The following is a 25,851-nucleotide window of genomic DNA, read 5'->3' on the forward strand; positions in this document are numbered from 1 at the left end:
AACTTTTTAAACAGGCACAGAAATATTCACGGTAACACGAGCAGTATTTTTTTCCCCTTTGTGAGAATTTCAAACATTTTGACACAGCGGTAATGTGCGGCACTCACCTTGGTTCGTGAAGCCGGGTCTGGGGTTCAGAAAGATGAAGCGCGACTTTAGTTCGTCGGTTCTCTGTTTCGAAATGGGTTGAGCGGAATTGAAACTTCCGCATATAACCCAGCCCCATGTGGCTGCAGGGAGGAGGGCTCATGGTGGTGTGTGAGGTTGTTGACTGGAGGCAACACACGCATGGGCTTGCCAAATGTTCAGAAGTACAGGTGAGTTGTCGCAGTCTAAACACAACATTTACAATTGTACCTAGCAACTGCTGCTATTGCTTGAGTAGCTACTAGTTACCTGGAACCACAACAGATTTTGGCAAACATTAAGCTTTACATGAGCTGTAAAATGAGTAACGCTCGTCCTTATGAGCGAGATGATTAAACCCAACCACACTGAGCAAAGCGACCAAATAACTATCTATCGGATTATTCACAAAAATCCCCGCCGTGCACCAAAACTCTTCTGGTGCCAGTGTAGAAAACGCCACCTTGCGTATCAAAAGCTAATTGTTAGCTAACTGTGTTCTGTATCTGTACTTTGAAATGATTTCAAGCACGTGAAAAACCGTTTGACCTCATGTGTTTTGACCGTATTTATTAAATAAATTATTATACCCACCATGAATACAAGTTATTGGGCTGATCAGTAAATGCGGGGCTTAAAGATTAGACTATTAGAGCCTATTAGCTTTTTATATGAGGATGAAAGGTTTTCCCCATTTTACGTAAAAATAGTAACAAAAGATTTAATTAATTTGGGTATTTTACACTGACCGTGACACTTGATTAATGTTTTCTTCCATTTTATCGAAGAAGTTTGTTGATTTAATGAACAGCAGATATTTTATTGACCCAAAACCACACACATCTTTATTGGATGTGCCCCAACAACTATATACATATGCTCTAGAAGTGAACCTTATTATATATTATACCCTCTACATGTGCCAGCTATTCATCGGGGGAAAAAAACGTTTTGTGTGGTATGAAGTCTCCATAGTCTTTAACAACCTCTGACAAGTCACCCACCTTTGTTGTCGCATGTCACTCCACAAAATGCCTCCTACATAAAGGACATGCGATCCAACTATTTATTAAAACTCCAGCAGGCATCAGTGTTGGTGTATACTGTAAATTGTGAAATACAAAATACATCACTTTGACACTGACGTAACATATATTTAATATACTTTACGTGTTACACACAATATGTCACACATAGACAGCATAATACCAAAAATTATGTTTGATCATGGTTTTGGGATTTCTTTGTCTGTTTACATCCCTTTTGTAATTGTGTTTATTTATCTTGCTGTAAAACTTTTTCTAACTCTGTTAAGAGCTTTAGTAGTTTAAGCAGTTTTAGTGTTGTAGTTATTTATCTTATTTAATACTCATATTGTTGGGGATATTGACTAGCAGGTGTCACTTTTTAGTGATTTTAGTGGCATACTTCGTATGCCCTCTAGTGGTCAGCGAAGAAAGTGCACGCTTCATGTTTTAGCTGATGAAGACGGTCCTGAGGATTTGAACTGGTTTGAAACCATCATGCTCAACCATCATGCTCAGCTTGGGGCAGGAGGGCTTATAGTTTCTACTTAAATGTTAACTACTTATTACTGTCTGATTTCTTGTCAACCTACATAATCTATCTCTTAATCAGTGGACCACTGACAATGATAATGTTTTTAATTATTTAAAAAATATCAATACTCATGGCTTACCACACTTAAAAGATGCTACATTATATGACAAACATATTCAATATAGTTTGAAAAATTATATTTTTATATTAAAAGTATTTTGGACAAGAAAATTATTAAAATTATTTATTTCCATACAATTTATAATGGATAGTGGTCCCCTTAACCTTTTTTTTAATCACAGTTATTGAAATTGAAATTGTTATTGAAAAATACTTAGCACTAATGGGAAGATTAACATTGTTTATAAACATATTTGTGGTATTGTTAGGTCCCTGTCTGGGCTGCAGCTTAAAGTGAACCAGAGCAGGTTCGGCAGAAGTTGAGATGTTTGGTAGCAACACGGAGACATACTCATGAATAATTGTATATTTGGTTGTCAAGTCTGGACATTCACATACACAAAGTTAAAGTTGTATTTAGGTGATATAGTGCATAATTACAGTATTACTTTGCACCCTTGGTTTATAGTGATTATTACTTTGGAACATATGCACTGATATCTTACAAGACACACTGATTTGCACACTAAATTGCATGGCCAGTTCTACAAGTTACCATTAATTATTCAAAGCCAGTACAGCTAACAGCAGTTTGGTATTTTGGTTTGATTTCAACTACATGTGTGCTACTTCAAAATAATTATAAACTCTAGGGGCTGGGAGACTGTAAATGATCAAATTCAAATCAAATTCTGCCTGCTCTGTGTGTTTCCTTGTTCCTCCCAATAATCATGGACCATAGTTGGTCTGATGATGGAGTGAGTCCGCACACATACAGTCCTGTCCTGAGAGTCTGCCTGGATAATAATGTACTCCTCCTTTTATTCTCCTTTTGTACTTGCTCCGTCTCCCATTCTTGCTCCTCTTCACCCTCATTTTGTTTCTCATCTTCCTGTTTCTTCCCTTTGTTCCGGTTTTTAGGGCTCTCCTTTTTCCTGCTCCTCCAGGCCATGGACCATACTGTGTTGCCATATTCAGGTGATAGGTTGTGATCATAGGTATACAGTGAGCCTTGCTCTACGATGGAAATCTAAACATTTTGAATACAGAAGTAATGAATATGATATAAGCTTTAAAGTCTTTGAAATTCTGGTGATTTGTATGCAACATTATGTCTTACTTATATGGATGAACCTATATCTTACTTGTTCTAACCTTTGACTTCCATTTTCCTGGGTCTGCTTAGTGACTGATTTGAACCCTTTGTTCCTCAGAGCTCCAAGAGGAAAGGTCGACTTCAAACAGTGATTCTGGTCAATGGGGTCCAGCTCCACATCACTCCAAACCTGCTGCAAATTATATAGATGTTAATGTACATTCAGGTGAGAATTGTGACTCTTATCATAACCTCTGTTTACCTTATAATTCTATAATATTATATAATAATATACATATAATTATTAGTAGGTAAGTCAAATGAGACCACTGGTTATTTTAGTAATTATTTATTTCCCCAATATACACACATCTGGCAAACACCAGAGTATATTTCCATTTAACCTGTGAGGATAATATGTATTTTACATTTGAAACCATTGCTGACTGCAGCTTTCATGAGAGCTTATTTTTTATCATGGTGAGGAATGTGAAGAGATAAAGATTTGACGTTATACATTTATACATTTTATAACTTATGCAAAATGATTGATTTAGACTTCACATATGGTAACATGGAGGTTCGTATTGGGGTTTGCTAGCCAAAGGACAGCTCAGTCACTATACCAAAATGCACAAAATTAAATAGTGTTCAGCGCAGAACTCAAACTCACTGTGTCTATTGTAGACATGGAGCAAACTCTGTGAAACTTGGTTTTGGAGATTGATGACTGTCTGCTCAGCACTGATTCTGTGAAGGAGGACTCACTATGTGACACTGTTATGCAGTCCCTCCTGGGGACCTTGGCTAAGAAGTGTAGACAGGGAACCTTTTCTGCTAGAGTGTCCCTATTGGGAAAAAAAAATAACGATCTTTCAATAAAAGCTCTCTTTTTCATGCTTTAGTTAACAATTAGTTCGCTGACTGCACTCACCTGTACTTGGAGTGAATCATGGAGTAGATAAAAGGGTTGTAAATGGCTGATGCTTTGGCTATAACAGCAGGCACAGCTTTGGAATAGGGATTGAGGACATTTTCATATCTGAAAATTGTAAAGGTTTTGTTACAACTGTAACAACAACTGTACATCACCTACAGCCACTGTAGTGTGAATCTATTACATATCATTTAATTTCATCATTCCATACGTAATAAGTGTGCAAGAGTTGGAATATGATTCATGATTAATAGCTCCTATGAAGTAAACAGTGCAAGCAAGCATCCTGTATGTTTAGAAATTTATGCAAAGATCAAGATGTTTATTTATAACTAATAAATTTAAACAATTAAAGATCATTGGTTGGTGCTTATCATACTGTGTACTTACCCAGCCCAGGCGATGAGGGTGACACATGCATAGGGTGACCAAGAAAGCACAAATACTATGATGACGACAAACGCAATCTTTGCCAGCTTCCATTCATTCTTAATGGACTGCTGCTGGATTAGGGTTGACTTCCTCATCTGAGACCCAAACTTCTTCACATCTCTGTAAGGTAAGAAGGTAGATAAGAGAGAAGGCATACAAGGGAGAATAATGAAATTGAAATAAAAAATAAAATATATATATTGCGCAACACAAAATGCAATATATGATGTGAACAGGGTACAGAGACAAAAGATACAGAGTACATCAGATTTTTCTTATTAGTTCACCTAAATGTTTTCTTTTGTTCTTTGCTATTTCAAGCAGGATTAAGATTATCAATAAAGAGTATGTCTTTATTGATAGCTAACACAATACACTCCCATCCTTCAAAAACTGAGGATTAGATATAAAATAAGAGGAATCTGATCTAACCAGGCAGAGCAGGCAAGTAGTAATGGACTTGGTGGCATTCCTATAGGCAACTGTGGTGGTGGAAGGACACATCTCACAAAGTTGTAATTTTCACAAGATTGATGTCTAGATGCTTAAGCTATCACTGCCACCACTGAGAAGATTTACAGATCATTCATCTCAGAACTATTCCAGGATTGTGAAGCTACAGTAGTCTCAAAGAGATCATAAACAATGTTGCAGTCAGAATTAAAAACCAAAAAACAAATCCGTGAATAACCTGTCGCATTAAACCAATTGTATTCGGGAAACTTAAGTCACCTCAGAAACACATTAAGTTATTGTTGTGAAGATGTGCCAGTGGAGGGGACCTACAGCCTGCAATTGAATGGTCTGTTTCCTTTTCATGCCATCATTAAGTAGACCATGGCAACATTCAATTTTTTTCCAAATGGTGAAGATTTATAATTAGTTTATTCATTCACCTGCTTGTATGGCGGATTGCCAGGAACATGCACAGATAACAGTAGGATATAATCCCCAAAGGAATGAAGAATACGAAGCAGCATAACATCAAAGTATAACTTTTGTTGGCTGGAGTAGATGTCACGTAGTCCCATGTGCATGAGGTCATCAGGCCCTCTGGTATGTATGCACCTTGGAGAAAAATGACAGGCAGACAGTGGTGGATGAAGTACTCAAAAACTAAACTAAGTACAAACACAAGTATCCACTGACATTTCTACTTAAGTAAAAGTAAGTACATAATTTATATTTTACTTAGTAAAAGTACATGACTGTATTTTTTTCTTTGTGTGTTTGTTTGTTTGTTTTTTTTTTTTTGGGGGGGGGGGCATTAACTAATTAAAATGGTAATAGACCTAAATTATGGGTTGAAGCTGTTTTAGCTCTATTTCAGTTTTATTTCGCATTAAACACTAATGCAACCACTGATTAAATAGAGCTGGAAATAAAGCTCAGAATGCACAGAACAAAGAGCCAAAGAAATCCGGTAACAAGAGCAAAATATAATATAGTATATGTATGTGGTTCTTTTGTAGGAATATTTTGTTATTTGCACCTGATTTAATCCAAGTAAACACAGTGGAGGGTCGCGCGTAACCACACTGCGCACTAGCGCATGTAGCTGAGGAAAAGAGAATCAATCAGGGACCAGCTCTGTCCCAGTTCTCAGTGCCGTGTACCAAGAACTCGCATTTCTCTGGTTTTTAACTCCCCCTTTCAAGTGCGCATGGCACCAAGAAAACGTTTGGAGCGCTGCTCGTTATATTGTTTGATCGACACCACGTTGAATGATCCCATTTGAGGGCACATTTTACAATTAATTCAGTAGTTTAGACCAGTGGGTTTTCGGTTTAGCTGTTTGCCATTGAAAGCAGATCTCAGTAGACAGGCCAAACTCACCACAACACGCCAAAGAGCGTTATGGTGACGGCAAACTCCTGCATACGCGCTTACTTTGAGTACTACTAATATGTCAAATAAGTCTTTGAATTCTTTAATTCTTTAGTCTTAAATGCTGTGGATGGAGAGCCTACCCGCACCTGGTTTAATAAAGCGATTCCTTTGTCATTCATTTTCATAAAGAACGGACAAAGTGGTTAATTATGAAATATGTAAAATAATGTGATTGTAATGTGTAACGCAACTTTGATTAGAAATGTAGTGGAGTAAAGTAAAGTACCCGTAACTAAATGGACTTAAGTACAGACAAGTGAAAAATGTACTTAAGTACTTTCCACCACTGCAGGCGGATAATAAGGATTGTATATGGTCTAAATATTAAACAAGAGAATTGTTGCATAGTAAGTGTGGGAAGCTGATTAAAAAAAGTTGCTTACTCCACCCTATAAGGGGTGCCAGGCTCCAGGCCAGTGAGTACAGCCAGACCAGGGCAATAATGAGGCCAGTGCGTCTCTTAGAGGTCCATTGTGTGGCCTGCAGAGGTTTGGTAATGACAATATAGCGATCTATAGAGATGGCTAAAAGATTTATCATGGAGGTGATTCCAAATAAAGCTCCGCAGAAGGCATATATTTTACATCCTGTGGGAAAAAAGAGGAGCATTTTATTAATAAGATTCATCATCTGAATATTACATCAGAATAGTTTTACCACTGTTTAGGACTCCAAATTTCTTATGATTGTAACAGTTGATAAGGAAATTCTATAAGTGGTATTTACTGGATTTTTACACATAATTATGTTAAACAGCACATTTAATTTAGTGGCATTAAAATACTGCTATATTTGAAGCATAACTTAATAAACACAGACATGAATAAATACATTATGTAGATTGGTTACATTGAATACTGTATAATTGAATATTTAAAAAGAAATACCTGTTTCACCAAAAATCCACCCCTTATAAAGACAGTTAACAAAGAAAATGGGTGACTGAGTGATTGCCATGAGGAAGTCACTGACTGCCAGGTTTATGATGAAAAAGTTGGGACGTGTCCGTAGCTTCTTGTTACTAAAAACAAATCATTGAAAACAGGAGTGCTAAGTATTCCACAAAGCAATCGTTTGTTGACAATACATTTTTTTATACATAATTAATGTCCTTTTAACAGTACAGAACAAACATGGCCTTTCAACACATTATTACTGTATGTTCAGATAAATCCATAAGGATTTCTCAGCACTGTTCATTTCATCTTAATTTAGTGGATAATTATCCAATTGTATGTAAACCAGAGTCACTGGCTAAATTATTCAGTTTATGCATCGATTCATCTGCCGTTAGAAAATCACTAGGCGGCTTGGTGGTATTGGATGCCTAGAGGGATGTAGGAAGACCTTTATATCTGTGCTTGTGACATCAGTATTACAAGAAGAAAATGCTTCGCCCTTTAGCAATCTAAATCTCCCTAAATATTACAGAATGTCCTATGTATGGTTAAAACTATGCTATACCAGGGGTAGGTCTATAAGGTAGCTTTAAAAAGTATTTGTACCCCTTCTTTTTTCCACATTTTATTGCATTGTGAATATCTAAAATGGCATTTTTCCTATTAGTCAACATGCATTCATATTTCCTCGTTTTAACTTAAGTGCCCCTGTCCCTGATGCTTAGATTCTGGGCCCACCATGCTTCACCTTGTACATGACATTAGCCAAGTGAGCAAAGCCATAAAAGCCTGGTTGATGAAGTGATGCTGACAGTGTTGTCCTTACAGCAGGTTGTCATCTTCCTAAGCTCTGAGAGACTGTGTTGGGTTGTTGATTACCTCCCAAAACAAGGGTCTGCTTGTCGGTTACTCAGTTTGGCCACTGCACCTGGGGACACTCAGACCTTTAGAAATAGGTTTATAACCTTTGCCTAATGAGTGTCTTATCACAAAATATTCTGGACATCTACAGAGAGTTCCTTGTATTTCATGTCTTGGTTTTTACCCAAACATGCAGGGTGAATTGTGGGAAACAGAGGGGTCCCTTTCTAAACCATGTCAGTTCTCTCCAGGATGCAGCACAGTTTGGCAAATTATTAAATCAATTAAATATATTAATGCAGTGCTATTTGGATTTAATGTGCCAACAAAGAGACTTTAAGAGTGCTGGTGTCTGACCATCAAAACGCTCTCTAAGGCAGTGAGCTTCTTTGAACTTCCTCACTACGGAGTTTCAGCAGAAGTTGAACAGTAGAGCACTGTATGCTAAATAAGTCTGACTGTGCCACCCATTGTGATTTCCGAGAATGTGTTCTTTGGACTAGTTCACATGCAGAAATGTGGTAGGCTTTTTGAAGCTTGTTGGTGCTGAATATGTGTGCATTTTATCCATTCAATAATTAACCTCTATTACAAATTTGAAAATATTTAAACAGGCAGAAAAATAACAATAGTTTTAACAATAAAAAACATAGACAACATGTTTCTAAACATAAACATTTTTAAAAGAATGAGTCCAGTGAAATGCACTTGAAATCTGCTGTAAATCATAGTATTCCCATTTTAGTGAACTGTGAATAAAGTTGTGGATGAAGATGAGCAAGTTTGCATCTTGCATGCAATACAAATAATGAGAAATAACCCAATAATGAATTATGTTTACAAATAAAAACAGCCACAACAAATTGATGTTGACACTTCTACTACATTCTACTTATAATATTTCCTTTGTTTTATTGGCATTTGTGTGTTGCTGCTGGTGGGCCTATTTAGTATGCTGCAAACAGAGGGGCACCATAATTGTTTTTCGCTTAGAGCAGTAAAAGTGCCTGCATCAGTACTGGTAAAACCATAGAAAAAGTTTGAAAATAACTGTGTGTTGTGAAAACAGGAAGACTCATAATGCTAAGCGAAGGCAGAGAAAATTACTGGTCAGCTACTTTTTGAAAAGACTAGTTTCTCAAATTATAATCAGAATCTATAATGGGGCATAGAAGGAGGATGCAGCATAAATTAAACAGTGCTAGTGTAAAATTTAATAAAGAATTATTTTCAGGTTAACAAATAATACAACTTTAAAAGTGATGATGACAGACAAGCGCAGACAAGTCACTTACCAGTAAAAGGCGTACATGACCAGGGCATTCCCAGTAACACCTACTGTTCCAATCACCAAGACAAAGAAGGCAATAATAAAGTGAGCATGGTCCTGAACATCTGGCCGATAGAATTGACGGTCCATGTCGATTTCTGTGACAACAAGAAGACATAGATGTCTTTTCTTTTAAATCTATGTCATGCCCTAGTGCCATTCATACAAACCCGATCTTCTTCTCTCTCCCTCTGACCCACTAAACTCTTCAGCGTTATGTAAGAGGACTTATCATGATCAGCAGGATAAATGTCTTGGGGCCAAAATATGTGACGGCATACAAACCTTATTCACTTCTTATTAATATCATTAAGTGACTGCATAAAGTGGGTGTAAATGTCAGATTGTACGTTTCAGAAAAATCAAATAAATTGTCATATGCAACCCTCTCCTATTCCATAACAGGAACGTGTGGTGTAAGATTGGATCTGAGGCCGTTGGGTAATCTAAAAAGCTGTTTGGATTGAGTTTGCTGAAACACAATGTCAGATGTCTTTAGACTGGCATAAGTATAGCTAGGGCCAGATGTATATGCACAAAATCGATGCATAAACCATTGTCCTCTCATAGATTGCATCTCTGCTTAGGATCATTTGTAAAATGCTAACAAAAGGCACATACAAACTCTGTGAGGCAGTTGAAAAATTCTGTCTGAGGCCTAGAAGCAAAATCACTGATTAGCTTTGTCATGTCTAAAAAATAGTGGTGCCAGTCTTCTCTGCCAGAGCCTCACACTGGGAAACAAAACTACGATGGCCCCGAGAGCTCACAGTTATGCAAATCGAGAAAACATATGCAAATAGACAAAACCCAAGCAAATGAAAAAGAAAAAAAAAACAACTTAATCAATTTGACAGCACAGGTGCATCACTAAGAAACGTGCTCCAAAAGCCACAACCCAACCAAACTGCGAAAAGCGCTGCAAAAAGCTACAACACAACCAAACAATGAAACCCACTGCAAAAACGCTACAATACAACAGAAATGGCTCTGGGAGCAAAAAAAAAACAATTTGTATAAAATCTAAATGTCTGTCACTTTTTAGTATCCCCAGGAAACATTGCTATGACAGTTGTCTTCAAGGTTGAAAACCTTTGCTTGAAGGAGTTTGACAAAAGTTTGGCTTTAACTATTTGGGAATTTAAGCCAAATTTATGCACACACACACACACACAGCCAGAAAACACCTAAAAAAATCCTGCCAAGTGCTGGGATAGGATTATTGTACAGATAAGGAAAGATACAGTTCATGATCTAAAGCAAACCACATCATTTATCAAACAGTGTTGAGGCAGTATTATGGCATTGACATGTATTGCTGCCAATTGAACCGGGTCACTTGTGTTTACCGGTGACCTGAATGCCAATAAAAGTAGGAGGATGAAGTCTATAGGGCTTTACTCTCTGCTCAGATGCTATTAAATGCTGCCAAGCTGATGCGATGCCGCTTCATTTTACAAATGGATGATGACCTGAAAACATACAGTAAAAGCTACCTGGGAATTTCTTAAGTCAAAGAAATGGTACATGTATATTGTTCACTGGGCAAGTCAGTCACCTGATCTCAACCCAATAGAGCAGCTGTTCTCTTACTGAAGAAAGAATTATTTATTGTATTGTCCTAAGATCTAAGAGAATGAGGATTGATTTATAGCCTGAATCCAGATTCAGTAAAAGGTCATTAACTACTTTAACAAGTGCGGTTTCAGTGGAATGGAAAGATCTAAAAGCAGATTGCTATGGCTTGAGTAAATCATTTTTTATGCAAATGGGATAGTAATTGATGTGACAGGTCTTTCAAGAACTTTTTAAAAAATTAAACATGGGATTCTGGACAATATTTAGTTAATTGTTCAAAGCATCTCGACTGATGAAACTATTGGTGATATTCATAAATTCCAGTCATTGAGTGTTTAACTCGATCTAACTCTTTTCCTCCAAGTATTAAAAGCCAAACTTTTATTTGTAATTATGTTCGTGTTCTACTTACAAGTCACCAAAAATGGGGGTGTGTATGAAAATGGTTATAATTTCGGAATGGTTAGTGTCACGCATTTGTCAACCTCCTTGAATTAAAGCTGAAAGTCTTGGCTTTGCCAACATCTTGGGTGTTTTATTTAAAATTCAATGTGGTTCTGTACAGAGGCCAAATACAAAAGAAAATATTATTGTTGCAATATTTACAAACCTGACTACAACGGCAGTGTTGTAATTGACAGAGTGACAAAGGTTTATTAAAGAGAAGATTAGTGAAGGCATTTATGATAATGAAAATGGCTGTATTGAGTTTGCTGTTCCATGTGACCATATTTTAGCTGTAGCGGTCATAAGAGGATTTCTGTGTTTTGTTAATGTGATGGAATCAAGAGTGCACATTAAATCATACAATACTAATAGCATTTATTCTATGTAAAGTCACTTCCTGTCAGCTTCTGACTTGCATTATACAAAGGAGCAGAAAAATATTTCCTGCCACATCATTTTCAGATGATGTATCATGTTAATGTTTGATGACTAACATTTTGTCCATTGTTGTGTCACTGTATCCCGTCACAAAGTTAAAGGTGATGGTAGCTACTTTTTTTTTCTTAAACAAATCTTATATACATACAGGATGTAATACTCTAAAAATATTCAAACAAAAACATTGAAAAATGATGGTGCAGGATATCCTTTTGTTTAAAAAATTTAAGCTAGAGTGTTTAAAATAACCTAGTGATAGTACGAGACTCAAAAATAATCCTCAGCGCTCCCACTTTATGCTCCATTATGTTTTTCTGCTCTCTGCGACATTCTGTCACAGTCCTTCAGGTAATAATTTTGATCAATTAACAACATAAGAATGCTGCAAAACTTACTAATTAAGCAGCAATTGTTAAGGTTCTCCCACTGGACAGAGGAGGGAGCCTTGGTCAGAATCTATTAGAAGTGAATAACTCTGCATTGCTGCCAGCGCTGGGAGGTGTTAAAAGCACCTCTCCAAATTCAGATATGTTTTGAAGCATATTTCTACTTATAAATACTCATAAAATTGCATACTGCAGCTTTAAGTAATAGACCTCACCTTAACAGAGCAATAGGTAAAGTAGACAAGGGCATACAGTGTCCACACAAGGGTCTCAAGCTGTGCTTAGAGGACCCCTTGATCACTTCATACTTCCACTCATTAGGCATCAAAACACTGGCACATATATATATTTAAACACATAAACACTTATGATTTAAATATGTTTATTAAAAATTTGTTAATATAGTTTATACTTTATTATATATATTATTATATTATATATATATTTATATACGTTTATAGTTTATTTTTAAGGGAAGGCAAATAGATCCGTGACAGGGAATCTGCATTTATAGAGGTGAGCATGCGCTGTCAGATCCCTGCAATTTGTAGATTAGGTTAATTCATAAAAATGCTGGTTTTGACTTGTCAAGCACATATCAAATACAATTCCAAAAATGTATTAAGGCACAGCATGTCTTATGGTAAACAGTTCACATGGTCTTTCAGCTGTATTAGCAAAGATTACTGTACACAGAGTTTAGTGTCCTTTTATTTAAAAAAAAGCTTGTTTTTCAATTGAAGTATAGAAACTACACATTTTTAAATCCAAACAACCAAGGAGACATTAAATAAACACATTCTTAATCTTCTTGGCAGGTTGCAGCTTTTTCTATTAATTTCCAGGTAAAAGACAGTTATTTTGTCATTAAATCAAACTAATCTTAGACTACATGAAAACTTAATTAAGTGAATATTACATTACCTTCTCCAGAGAGTTGAGCACTTTTTTCTTCAGGGCACCTTCTTAGTGGAGTGTTAAAAGCTGAGAAACACTGAGGCTTTGCCTCTACCACACTTAAGATTTGAATGTGATTATGTTGATGACTCCTTCTCGAATCTCCAATAAGTTATATGAAGATATTTGCTAAGCTACTGCTATCAGTGCTTGAGAGAATATGAGACAGAAAGACAGACAATGAGCAGCAACACACTGACCCATCCCCCTACTGGCTACCCATCACACACAGCTCTCGTATGGCACAATGCATCGATCAAGCTGAGGAGTGTGTGTGTGTGTGTGTGTGTGTGTGTGTGTGTGTGTGTGTGTGTGTGTGTGTGTATGCATGAGGCTGTGTTACTGTTTATTTTTGCGTGAAATGCATTGTAAATCAGATTAAAATCATTTTAGATAACATCTTAAAATCTTAAGTCTTGTATGTAGTATTAGAAGGAAACCATCCATTGTTAGTAACACATTTTGAAACCAACCATTGCTGCATTCCTCTAATACATGAAGGCAAACATAATACTACTATGTTTTTTGCTTTGAAGTGTAAGCATTGATTTCTGTATGTCTTATACTGACAATCAGCACCACTACTGTATGCAAGCCCCCGATGTCAAAGCTGATTATATGGTGAGGTGTGAAACTGCTTTAGCCCAGCTGCCGTGCTGCCCATTGGGTGCTTTGAGAATTGCAGAGTGACATCTTGTGGTTTCAAAAGCACCAAAACTTGTACATAGAATCAGACTTGTTCAATACTCATCCTTGTGTAAGGAGAATCTTGTGGGGAAAAACACCCAGATAAAAGCTTCTCAGTTTGTAATCTCATGCCCAACTGAGCAGGCAGCTGCAATACTGCTGTTTTCCTTCTCATTGTAAATTCTAGCCTTCCACTTTTTTTCTGACATAGCACCTGGTAGTGTGGGTTTAAAACATCTTAGAAGATGCTGTGATTTATAAAGTGGGCTTTTTCTGTGAACATTCAGTCTGGATACCATCTAAAAGTGAAAGGATAAGCCTTTACACTTCTGGGCCAACTGCACTTCCGAGGAACAGTCCTATCACTATGCACAAGTTTAAAACCAGTTAGCTCCACCATTACCAATCCTGATATACAGAATAACCACAACATGTGCCTTAGTTGGTTTGTTTTCTAGGTTATGTGTAGTTTTATTCAGTCTTTTTCAGTCATTTGATGGGTCAAACGATACGGTTGTGATGACCAGCTGATTCCCTGGGAAATCATCTAGCATTGTGGGTACAAGGCTTAACTGTTTTCTGTATGTAGATAAGACAAAGAGAGCTTTCAGTAAATGTGTAAACTTAAAAAAAAAAAAAAAAAAGTTGGAAGTCTTTCTAAGGGTAGTGTGTTGAAGAGATAAACTCAGTCTAATAAACATGTAGTTTAATGTGGTACAAAAACTCTATAAAACAAACGTCCTCAGTTAAGACACTGACATTTGATTCTTGTTAACATTTATGAGAGGTGTTATTTCAACTCTTTAATAATTAGCTAAACATTATTAAAATAATTTTTGTGATGTTGTATTGTACTACAATTTGAGGTGAAATATTATCACGTGCACATGATGAATTGTATTGTGCACATTATAATACATTATAAACAACTGATATGTGGTCACAGGACCAAACACTTTGGCAAACCCTGTTGTAACACCACTTGGCTTGATTTTTCTGAAGCCTGGAGGTAGTGCAGTTAAAGAGAGGAGGGTGTGAGAATCACGGATAACACGGTTACCCTATAGACACAGAATTATGGACCAGGAAGAGGTAATTGTGCAAAATGATACATCATAGTTTAATAGTATGAGATTACCAGCTCCTCCTTGCAATCATAAGATGGCCTTACAATAAAACATACTACTGTCTACAAGAGTGGATGAGAATGCTGCTGTTTACGTCTTTTGCCTAAGGTGACCCCACCACACAAATCAGACATCCAATTACTGTCAAACTTGTCTGTCACCTCCTGGGAGGTGTGAAAAGACAAATTCCTGCTTCAAAATATAGGTTTTTAAAAAGTTATTTCTTGGTTAATACTCTGACCATAAAAGATTTCAAGTCAAAGGGGTCTGTGCAGCCCATTGCAAATAAGACAGAAATCTCACAATGTATAAATATGAGAAATAAAGCTAAGAGAAATGTGTTTGTGAAGGAAATTTGTCAGAAACTATCACTACTAAAATGGAAATGGAAATAATCAGGTAATAACTAGTTAAGTAATAAAGATTTATGGAGTTCTACTTTTTTTATACTTTTTTTTTTAAGTAGCCTAAATTCCTGGATGTCAGAACACTTTTCCCCCCAAAATTTGTGATGTATCTTGCAATGTTTTCAGTATGTTTTAAATTGGTTTAAGGTCTCGGAAGATTGGTTAATAGTTGTGATCGCAGATTTCTGAAGGGCCTGATATTTCTAATATTTCTGGACTCTTTCTAGGCCAGAAATCAAATTTGGGCAGATCTATGCCATTGACAGAGTCAACTCCTTTGTACAAAATAAAAATATGGAACTTTTTCAAATATGGTTTTGCTAGAAATATGCATCAGTGTAAGAATGTAAAATGTACATCAAGCTTTGCTCATTGAGAAATGTATAACCAATATGCTACTTCACTGTCAAAAGAAGGCTTTCTCAAAGTATAAGTAAATGTCTCTACACAACTTTACAGGAAGACAAACCAGTCAAAGAATTGATGTGGACTTTTAAAGGAGCCAGAAATGCGATGTGCCTCTTAGGTCACATATACTGGGACACTTGATAAAGTAACTGCGGGAGCAATTCTCTGTTTGGATATTAGATAATAAAACATTTGGTTGCACTACAGAAGAGGAGTCAGCAAAAGCTGTGTGAGCAGCAGTTTAATTTTGGCTTTCCTGGCTCCATTGTCATTGCAGTGAGTTCTCACCACAGCTTGCCTTTTGTAGGTAGTCAACTCCATTCACATGCATGATGCCTGATAACTGATAACTCCAGTGCTATGCCCCATCAAGTGACAAATGAATTAATCACTAGTCACCCTAATGGTATATATTTGTTGGCTCCTCCCTGTGTTCATGTCAATCATGGATTCAACTACAGTCTAAAAATGCAGAGTATTACTACTGTGTAATGTTTAACATAATATATCATAAATAATTGATGCACAACTTTAATGAATTTTAGTGTTATAGGTAACTTTATAAACAACCAAGCTTAAAAGTAACAAGTTACTTTTTAACTTGTCCATAATCAATACCAGTGAGAAAGTCTGATCAGTTTGATTTCTTAAAAGATTATCAGTAAATGTTACCAGTTTAGAACAGCTTTTCTTAATAAAATATTGTCTATAATACACATTACTCTAAAGAGTATGTTAAATGTCAAGCACTTTTCTTTAACATTTGTTTGTGAACACCAGAGGGCGCAAAGTTGACTTTTCTATCCTTAAAGGTACTAAATCCTGATGTTGTCCAAAAATCTCCTTTGGCCATCCCTGGAATTTGGTCCCCATATTTTTTAAAGTAGTTTATTTTGTCCACTGTGTATTTGGAGTATACACCGATAGACAGATTATTAAAATATGTATAAACTAAATTAGTTTAAATTGGACACCGCAAAAGAGTTATGGTTTATAGCTATAATTCTGCATGTGTCAAGCAACATTGCTTGTTCCACAAGAGTGCATTGATATCTTATAATGCAAGTGCTAACCTAATGCTTACTGTAGATGGGATTTTTTTAAAATATTTTTTAAGATCTTTTTCTCCATTTTCACTGTTATTTAATTTTTATTAATTGCTATTTTTTAAGTCCTGTTGTTTTAGAAATGTTATTATCATCTGATGTATAATTAAACTTTTGACTCAACATACTAATAGTAAACTCCTGTACAAGATAATTAAAATATTAAAATGAATACAAAAATGCACCATCTTTCTTTAAAAAAGGACATTGCCCACAATTCATGGTTTACTCAGCCTTGCATCAAAAATCACATTGGTTAAGTGCTTTTAACTTTGATTATCTGTGGAAAGCATCAGAGAAGAAAGCCTTTAATTACAAAACAGCCCTAAAATTTTGAGAATAAATCTTTCTGACATAAACACATGTACCTGGCCAGCGTAGTACTGACCATGAAACATGGATGTTGGAATTTGCTGATCTGTAGCTGCATCACTGCAAAAGGTGTTGACGAGATGGCATTAATGGATGCTCACATGAATGCAGGATTATAAACCCAAAGTATTCACTAATGAAGGATGTGCTGGCTATTGGTGTAGTTGGTTCCTACAAATGGACATGAAATTATTTGCATTTATTTAGGCACAATAAATAAATGCAGTTTATTAAAATTTTATCAGAATAAATGTGGTTTCTTTTTGGATAAAATCCATACGTACATTTGTATAGAAGGAATTGTAATTAATTGCTTAACATTTCAATGACTGAAACCAGTGGTGTACTCAATTATATTGCATACTATACTTTAAGTACTAATCTTAATAGGCCATGCTATTGTTGCCCCACACGGTGTACAAGTGCTGTGTCTTTTGCTCTGCTCTACTTCAGGATGTTTTTTCACCAATCTTGGAATTTGAGGACTTGGACAAGTTTAATTGTGTATGATCACTGGATAGAGATCAGACATGGAAAGATATACAAGGTGCTGCAATTGACAAATAATGTTCCCATGTTTCATACAGTATTAAGTCATGTTCTATTTTAAATATTTAAATAATAAATTTAGTAAGTGTGCCTCATTGCTCAGGAAGCCTAGTATGCATTCCAATGCTGTTAGACACACTGAACTTCTTTGCGACCTTGAACAAGAGACCAAAGGTTATGTACCCATTTCAAATTAAGGACACGTGCATTTACAGTATGCATTTGAAGTATTATCTAACCACACTTGTATGCTATCATTTCATCAGCAAATGCAGCTACATGTCTGTGTAGTCCTCTCATATCTTCAAGGTTTTTCTGCCAAATATCGTAGAGTTTCAGATTTCTGACATGTCACAGACATAGTATCACTTAACTAATAAAAGCCATAAATGTTAGGAAACAATGATCGAGATCCAGTTAATGGAGGTTTGCTACCACCTAGTGGATCCTGACGCACAGCTCCTCCTGCAGATTGTTGTAGGTGTAGGTGGTCTGAGGTGGGCCTCTCCAGTTGTAAATAGTGTTCTGACACGTGTGTGACCACTCCAATGTCTGTGACCTCTCACCTCTGAAAGCTTAGCTTTACCACCTGGGGCTAGACTGTTTCTGATTTTGCAGCACCTCCAGCAGGCTGGCTCACAGTTCTCTCCATGTAAGTTCTCTCTAAGTCCACTCGAAGTACTCTGCACACACAAACACTTAAGTGTGAGTGCACGGTAATTTTTAGAAATTGGGCTTTTTCTTAGCTGCAAGTGGGTCGTGTTGCTAAAAGATACTTTTTTTTAAATAATTGCTTGTTACAGAATTTATATATCTAATATATATACCTCCAGTAAATAAAATACAGTCAGAGCTGAAGCTTTGAAGCATATGCATGCTTATATGCATTAAGGTTTCCTAATTTTTGAACAGCACAGCTGGTCAGCGGACTTGTGTGTTTGATCTGTTTAATGCTAGGATGCACGGTTTTCCCTACAGTGCAAGTGAGAGCTTGTCCTTGTACATCACTGTAAATAGGACTCAACACATTAAAACTGGCTTTAGTCTTGCTTATTTTGGGCTTAAGCACATCTGGGGTGTGTTATGACTAAGGCACTCTCCTCCCATCAGATCATCACACACACACTCTCTTTCTCTTGCATTGTGTAAAAGCAAAACAAAAGTTGCCATTAAAGCTACAGACCGTCTCGATGGCCTACTTACAAATAGCAGCTTTAGTGTGTAGTTACTGTGAGACAAATAGTGACAGTGTATGATATAAAGACATGGCCCAGGTGTGGCATTCAGTGAGCAGTCCTCAGGTGTGTCTTTTCAAGATCTATGTGATGAAGTATGATATTGCTATTGATATGGTTCTTTATCTGCTGCATCATTTGTTCTTCCTACCTGGCACCTCAGACCCCACACTTTATTCACCCACAATGCCTGACCAACTAATGATTCTCAAAACCCACCAGAGCAATCATATATGCCTCTTTGATCAGCTTTAGCCTGCACTTTAGTAGTTTATAAAAAAAAGCTACAGCACCAACAAAAGGCCAAAACGTGGCTCACTCCCACTGCCTAGTCTATTCACTTTTTCATTATTCTCTTTTATTCCCTTGTCCACATGCAGTACAGAACAATGCAGCGCAGGCGGACAGGGTGGAGGCCCATGACAGGACTGGTAACATGATGACACACCAAAGGCCAGGTGAGTAAAACCCCCTCTGCAGTGGGACATGTGTCACAGTCCAGCCATATCTCCAGCCTTTTTTGTGGTCTCGCATCTCTGTTCTTTGGCTCTCTCCCCCTCCGGCCATAACGATGAAGCTCCCATCTGCTCTGGGGACCCAGGTCTTTCTCTCTCTGAACTGATCCCTCACAGCAGTTTCCCCTTTGTCAGACATGCCGATCACGTTTCACTTTTGACACCTCTCTGTTTTACACTTGCGACAGGTACCAAAGTTCTTCTGTTCTCAGAAGAAATGTATTGGAAATATGATAGTCACCTATTTCCAAAGCCTTGCCCTCTATACCCTTGTCCCCCTGGTGAAAACAGTATTTTTTTAAGAGCAAAAATAAAACCGTTCTAAAGGATTGCATGAGTGTGTTGATCCTCACTAAGAGTTAGATAATTGACCCTTCAGCTGACCTATAATTTACCACAAAGGGTGCAACACTGAACTTGTAAAAGCTAAATGTCTTTGTGTTTTCCATCTTTTACATTCACTGAATTCTATTACTTCTTAAATGCAACACAATTGGTTATATGTGTATGAATATTTATATGTGACACTCATGGCTGTCTTTTACTGTCTGGCTACCCATACAGCCATATGACTATCTACTTGTAACATCCATTTAACAGGCTGTTGTCCATCCATAGGGGTCTCAGCTGTTTCAGTGTGTCAGCAGTGTTGCTGGTGATTCTACACACAAACTCACACATGCCAATTGTTAGTAACATGAACCATCTCAGCATCCTAACCTGCAGTGAGCTCGCCTGTCGCAGGTCAAAAAGACAGCTGTAGTGTTTTCAAACCCTGGCTTAAACTGATAAAGTGTCTTGGAATGGGAGTGATGTGTGATATGAGGCCAGGTTATCTTGTTACAGTCATGATGAAGTTCATGTTGTAATGTGTCCCACAAAGGTCTGGGAATACTAACATCTCTTTTGTCTTCATTGTTTAGATTAGATAATTAAGAATCCCATTATTGTGGGATGTTTATGCTTTTCATAATATGATGTTGTTTACATTAAGTTGTGTATTGTGATTTAGAAGCCAAAGTATGCAAAGAGCAATTCAACTTCTGACACCTGAAGCTTAGCAAACACACCTAAGTGTGTTTCTCCAGATACTTGAACCATTGGGTAGAAGCAATACAACAAATGAAAATTTTACACTGCACTTAATGACTCACGGCTTTGTTTGCTGCAAATCATTATTGGCCTTGGAGCAAAGCACCTGAGTGATTACCAAATAGGCCTGACCTCAGTTTTTAGATATTGATGATAACGTGCATGGATATTCCAAACATCAGGCACTACACCAGTTTCTCACTGTGGCTAAAATTGATTCAGACCAATTTGAAGTTATTAGAAGGAATTCAATAATAATATATAACTGTATTATATGGGTTGAGTTGTGAGTCAAACAATATTTGTATTTTATTTTCAATAAGATACAGTATCCACCAAGCTTATAATATGCTGCTTAATTAGTCCACCCTGAATATTACACTATACCTCATTTAATCTGTGTTCCAAGGATCCAAAAATAACCAATATCTCTCACTACTTTATTTGACCCAGTAATTAAATTCAACACTTGAAGTCTACTTTTCCCATAACCTCTCCTCCCACACAAGCTGATTAGATTATCATGGTAATACATCCAATTGTTTTGTTGTAAGCTCCATTCTGTTTATTATTGTAAGCCATTTGTTACGTGTTATTCATGAAACAAAGTTCAAGGTTGCCACCACATTTGCCTTAGTTTTTATTTCAAGAACAGTGCACTGTTTGTCAAGTGGTCACACTGGGTGGAAGTATGTGCTAATACAAATTATATTCAAGTCTTTAACATCTGGAAGTGGCAATGTAATAGTAATGAAATGTAAAATATGAAATATTAAATAGTAAAACATCTCATACTGTTGATCATAACCATAAGTCATAGCTCTCAGAGCTGGTGTTTGCCTCCCCCTTTGTCCATGTCTGTATTTAATGCATTTAGACTGCCTGGGAGCACCAGGAGTTTAAACATTATAACACAGGTGGCCCTACTTAAAACTGGAACCTCTAACCCTAGTAGTGTGAGAGCCATGTTCTGGGTGGAGGGGTTCATATGATTAGTCAGCTTCAGTATGGAAGTTTATGATTAGAAGTGTGTCAGCATTACAGGACAATGCAGGGTTATGTTTTGCCAGAGTAACTATATTGCTTTATTTTCATAGATCAATATAAGTGCTTGCATAATGTCAGCACCTGACCACCACTATGTTTGTTACGATTGCAGCTTCACTCATGCATAATTAATAAACTATGCTTAGCTGTTGCTGTTTATTTAGGTGGTGTTAACCTTGTGGTGGACAGTGATCAGCATGGGTGCTCTGATATATGAACAGCTATGCAACCCTCTACACAGCAAGCTTTGATGCAGTGTGTGTTGTGACACCCGTCGATCATGGCCAGCATTACATTTTACCAACATTTAAACCACCAAAAGGTTTTGATGTATTGCCTGTTGGGTGTATGTTATCGACTACAAGCAAAAACAGCAAAGGTTTTATTATGAAAATGTGCCTGTTTTGTACAGTGTGTGTATGTTTAGGATTTCTTTTTTCTGTTTCACTCAATGTTCCACTTGCTAGACCAACAGTGGGGATGCCTAATTGTTATTATCGTTGAGAGCCACAAGCCAAAATACATTGGTCTCATAAAAACGTTTCACATGTTGTTACTATTTTCTGTCTCCTAAGCCTTGGAAGTAGGTGTAAATGTGCCTGAAATCCCTACTCTGAATTCTGAGTCATCTTTGCCATTGTATAAAAAACACCTGCCATTAAATCCACAGCTTTCAAGCGGTGGGAAATGTCTTTTTCATGTTGGATCACACAGGATAATTAAATGCAAGTCCAGTAAATGAAATTCTTTTTAGGAGACAAAAGCTTTCATTGTTGCTTTTAATGAGCTGACGAAGTACTTGTGCTATACGCACGTGCTATACAGACCTACATTAACATTGATCTAATAATCCATTAAAAGCCATTATAGATGAAAAGAAAGGAATTTTTGTATATTGAACTTTGAAAGAACTAGTAAAATGTGTCAGGTGTTTCAACTTATAAAATTCCTATGTCATATTTCAATCAACTGTCCAGTTTGATGAGAGAAACATAATATCCTCTAGGTATTACATGTATGTGTATGTGTGTGTGAGTGCAAATGTGTGTGTCACAGTGTATTTATGTAAGTGGCTGACACAAATACATCAAGGGGAACACACAGCTGTCTTTTGCCACGTTGGTGGTTAAAACCTGAAATGGGCTAAGAGATGGTTTCTGTCGGGTAACTCCATTTTACGTTTCCTTTAGTAAACTTCCCAGGGTGACCCTGTGCCAGACCGTCGCCTAAAGCTTTCTACAATGAATGTGCAGCATAGAGGAAATATAGACTTAGCACATCCCACAGCATAGCCACCGGATGGCTGCAGTGAAAGGGACCTGCCCTGATCTCAACACATACCAAGCTGGATTAGAACAGGGACCCAGAGCAGAAACAGTATCTGAGCTTCTCTGCTCTCACTCTATAACCCTGTGCTGCTTCCCAAAGTCATCCTTGACACTTCCTTCTCCAATTAGTGTGACCTTGTTACATTGGACCCAGGAAAGCTTTGTAAAAGGCAGGACCCGGCCACACTTTGACCAGAGCTGTCCAGCTAGCAGTTTTGAAGACTAGTGGCTGTAATCAGATTGGCATGATTCAAATCTGTAAACTGATACAGATGCATAAAATAAATGCACAACAAGCAAAGTAATCACCCCCAGCCCCCATGGAGCTTTTCATCCTTACCCCAGTGGTTGTGATCCGCACTTAACCAGCTCTATTTGTTTAGTAACATAGTAAGAGGGGGTCCTGCAGATACTCTTTGAATCCTAAAAACCGTAAAGCCACCAAAGAGTCTGACACTGTGTCACCTTAGGGAAGAGTGCTAGTATCCCACATGACCCATTTTTGACAAGGGGCGCCACTGACAGCTGCTGAAAGTCGGGGGTCAAAGTCATGCCAGGTAAACATCAGCAGTCAGGATTACAGGCTGTCAAATGCAGGCACTGAAGCATGATTTAGATTTAGAATTAGATATCAGTCTAACTGGAAACTCTTATTCTGTATCTGTACAGTCAGCAAACTGTTGTGGACATATGGCCCATTTTAAAATTCACACACACACACACACACACACACCTACACACACACAAACATATACACATATCCTCTAATTTTTTTTTTCAATCCATCTTTTGTCATGAAAACAGCTGAACACAGATGCTCCTGTAGGTTTCCAGAGTGTGGGTAGTAGCCAATGAGTCCCAAGTACATTTCAGACAGTCTGTCTACTTATCCAACCTGTCCAGCCCTTCACAGTCAGGGAAAAATATTCCCTAAACCCCTTCATCAAAAATTTGTGAATAGTCAAAATAAGGCAGGGAGTATTTTCATAAATGCTTAAACATCAGTAATTTTCTCTCTGCTCTGTTGCACTCGAAGGACCATAAATTCATCATTTGCATCAAGGCCCAGTGAAGTCAGTGCTCTGTGGGAGAGGCTTACTGGATTTGCTCAGAGTGATAATTCACCCTTGACCAATAATAAGCTGTTCACACAACATGCAACTATAGCACACGGTGTATTAACAGACTAAACCTTATGTAGTATTGATCATAAATAGAAAAAAGCTCTTTTAACTTGACACCTTTTCAAATTAGACCGTTTAGTTAATTAAGAATCTGAATTACTGTGACCTCCATCAACAATCAGTAGTGCCTAGCAGGAGTATGAACATAATGCAAATAAAAGTGAAATGGATTTACAAGGACGTAGGTTTTTAAATGACTCCCCCTACTCTTTTAGTATCTGTGGCTGAGTGATTTAACCTTCCTTACTTCCTCCCTTCTATTTATAAGAGTGTCATAGTCCTGCTGCTGCACTTTGATAGTACCAAGTGATCTCATTTACACACTCCCGTGCACACACACTCACATGGACTGTCACACATATTTTTGCATGCATGCAATCTGTGTGTGAACGATGCCAACAAATACTCATAAAATGTTTGAGCAATGAGTGAAACAAACTAAAATACTGCACGGAGTGCCACAATGGATGGGCATTTGGCAGCGGGCCATATCTGAATTGTTGCATGCTCTACTGGATCAGCTGAAAGCCATGCGAATCCTCCTGTATCTGCACTGACTACCTGCTCTGTAATTCTCTGTGCCAAAGGTGATCTGGAGCTCTTTGCCCACTGACAGCTGAGCTCACTCTGGCAGACAACCGGCACTTGGGCACACAGTTACAAGTAAACTACAGAATGAGAGGCCAATGACCTGATCAGTGTTAAAGCCCAAAACACTCTGATATGGAGCTTAAGCCTATGAGCATATAGTGGGCACAGTGAAAGGAAAACCTTGATAATATAAAGCAAAGTAGATTTTTTGCAGAGCTCTGAGAAAAGGGTTTGTATTGGTGGTGTGATGGGTTTCACTAAAGACGTAAGATTTTCTCAACCCCTGAATATGACTGCAATATGAGTGCACTGCAATATAAAGGAAACACAATACATAAATGTATTGTTTACTCCCGTGTTAATTACTGAAATGTTATATTGTAAAGGTGCTGCTTTCATTGCATTAACTTGCTGTTTGTCACTTAATGGCTGTAATCTGCAATTTTATTAACACAGGGTTTGTCTTAATCTAGAATAGAAAAGTTATATTTTCAACACCAATATCAAAATACTAACCATCTGAACCATAACAGTGATGAGATAAATGGATGTGAGATTGTCTTTGATTTGTTTATTGGGTTGTATTTATTGCACCTTTTTTGCACATAGTATGATGTAATCCAGATGATGTTGGAATAAAATCTGATGATCTCTTTTATTGCATGTTACATGCAACAGTAAATCATGGAATTAGAGGTCGAAAACACATTTACATAACAATGAACAGGTTGCCAGCTGTTGTTTTGTTTATATCACTATGACCTAAAACACAATGATTAAAAAAAAACCAAGTCATTAAAAAGGCATACAAAGACTTCTAGAAAGTAAAAAAAAGAAAACTAGTTATTATTTATTTATATATATATATATATATATATATATATATATATATATATATATATATATATATATATATTTTTATATTTTTATATTTATATTTATTTCTATACATTTGTTTAGCTTTATTTTTATATTAAACTAAAACAGCTGCAGTGGTCTGGTTGTTTGTGGAGTGCTGTTATATGTTCATGTAAACTCTGTGGGGAGTCATTGATATTTCCATCTAAGGGCCTGTCAGCGCTCTGTGGAGGCTTGTCATCAAAAATTGAGGTGCTTGTCCCATCAGTGACACAAATAATGAAAGGA

The 25,851-nt window shown here is 37.0% G+C and overlaps 2 protein-coding genes and 1 long non-coding RNA gene across 12 annotated transcripts in view; 1 reads left to right on the plus strand and 2 right to left on the minus strand.

Moving 5' to 3' along the window:
- pdlim5b (PDZ and LIM domain 5b) overlaps nucleotides 1-266 on the minus strand; it is a 36,437-nt gene extending 36,171 nt beyond the window's left edge. For all 8 annotated transcript variants that reach the window (XM_067485171.1, XM_067485170.1, XM_067485169.1 and 5 more), the window contains exon 1: nucleotides 108-266. In XM_067485171.1, coding sequence (XP_067341272.1) covers nucleotides 108-250 — 143 coding nt within the window. In that variant the 5' untranslated portion in view covers nucleotides 251-266. The remainder of the gene's footprint in view (nucleotides 1-107) is intronic.
- Nucleotides 230-25,504, plus strand: LOC137104236 (uncharacterized). Of its 2 annotated transcripts, none has more exons than XR_010911649.1 (5): nucleotides 230-317; nucleotides 2,728-2,804; nucleotides 3,021-3,128; nucleotides 4,234-4,398; nucleotides 19,329-25,504. It is a non-coding gene; the product is annotated as an uncharacterized lncRNA (long non-coding RNA). The 2 variants fall into 2 exon arrangements; XR_010911648.1 differs by having other exon boundaries at nucleotides 235-317; nucleotides 2,728-2,784.
- Nucleotides 1,258-9,444, minus strand: opn4xa (opsin 4xa). Of its 2 annotated transcripts, none has more exons than XM_067485173.1 (9): nucleotides 9,217-9,444; nucleotides 7,049-7,182; nucleotides 6,545-6,748; nucleotides 5,168-5,339; nucleotides 4,230-4,391; nucleotides 3,837-3,944; nucleotides 3,576-3,750; nucleotides 2,952-3,095; nucleotides 1,258-2,836 (listed from the first exon to the last, which is right to left on the minus strand). In XM_067485173.1, the coding sequence occupies exons 1-9, from the start codon at nucleotides 9,339-9,341 to the stop codon at nucleotides 2,492-2,494; spliced, it is 1,569 nt and encodes a 522-aa protein (XP_067341274.1). In that variant the 5' UTR covers nucleotides 9,342-9,444; the 3' UTR covers nucleotides 1,258-2,491. The 2 variants fall into 2 exon arrangements, with proteins under 2 accessions (XP_067341274.1, XP_067341275.1); XM_067485174.1 differs by having other exon boundaries at nucleotides 2,689-2,836; nucleotides 2,962-3,095.
- Nucleotides 25,505-25,851: the final 347 nt, after the last annotated feature.

Source organism: Channa argus, chromosome 18, assembly GCF_033026475.1.
Source record: "Channa argus isolate prfri chromosome 18, Channa argus male v1.0, whole genome shotgun sequence".
Lineage (NCBI taxonomy): Eukaryota > Metazoa > Chordata > Actinopteri > Anabantiformes > Channidae > Channa > Channa argus.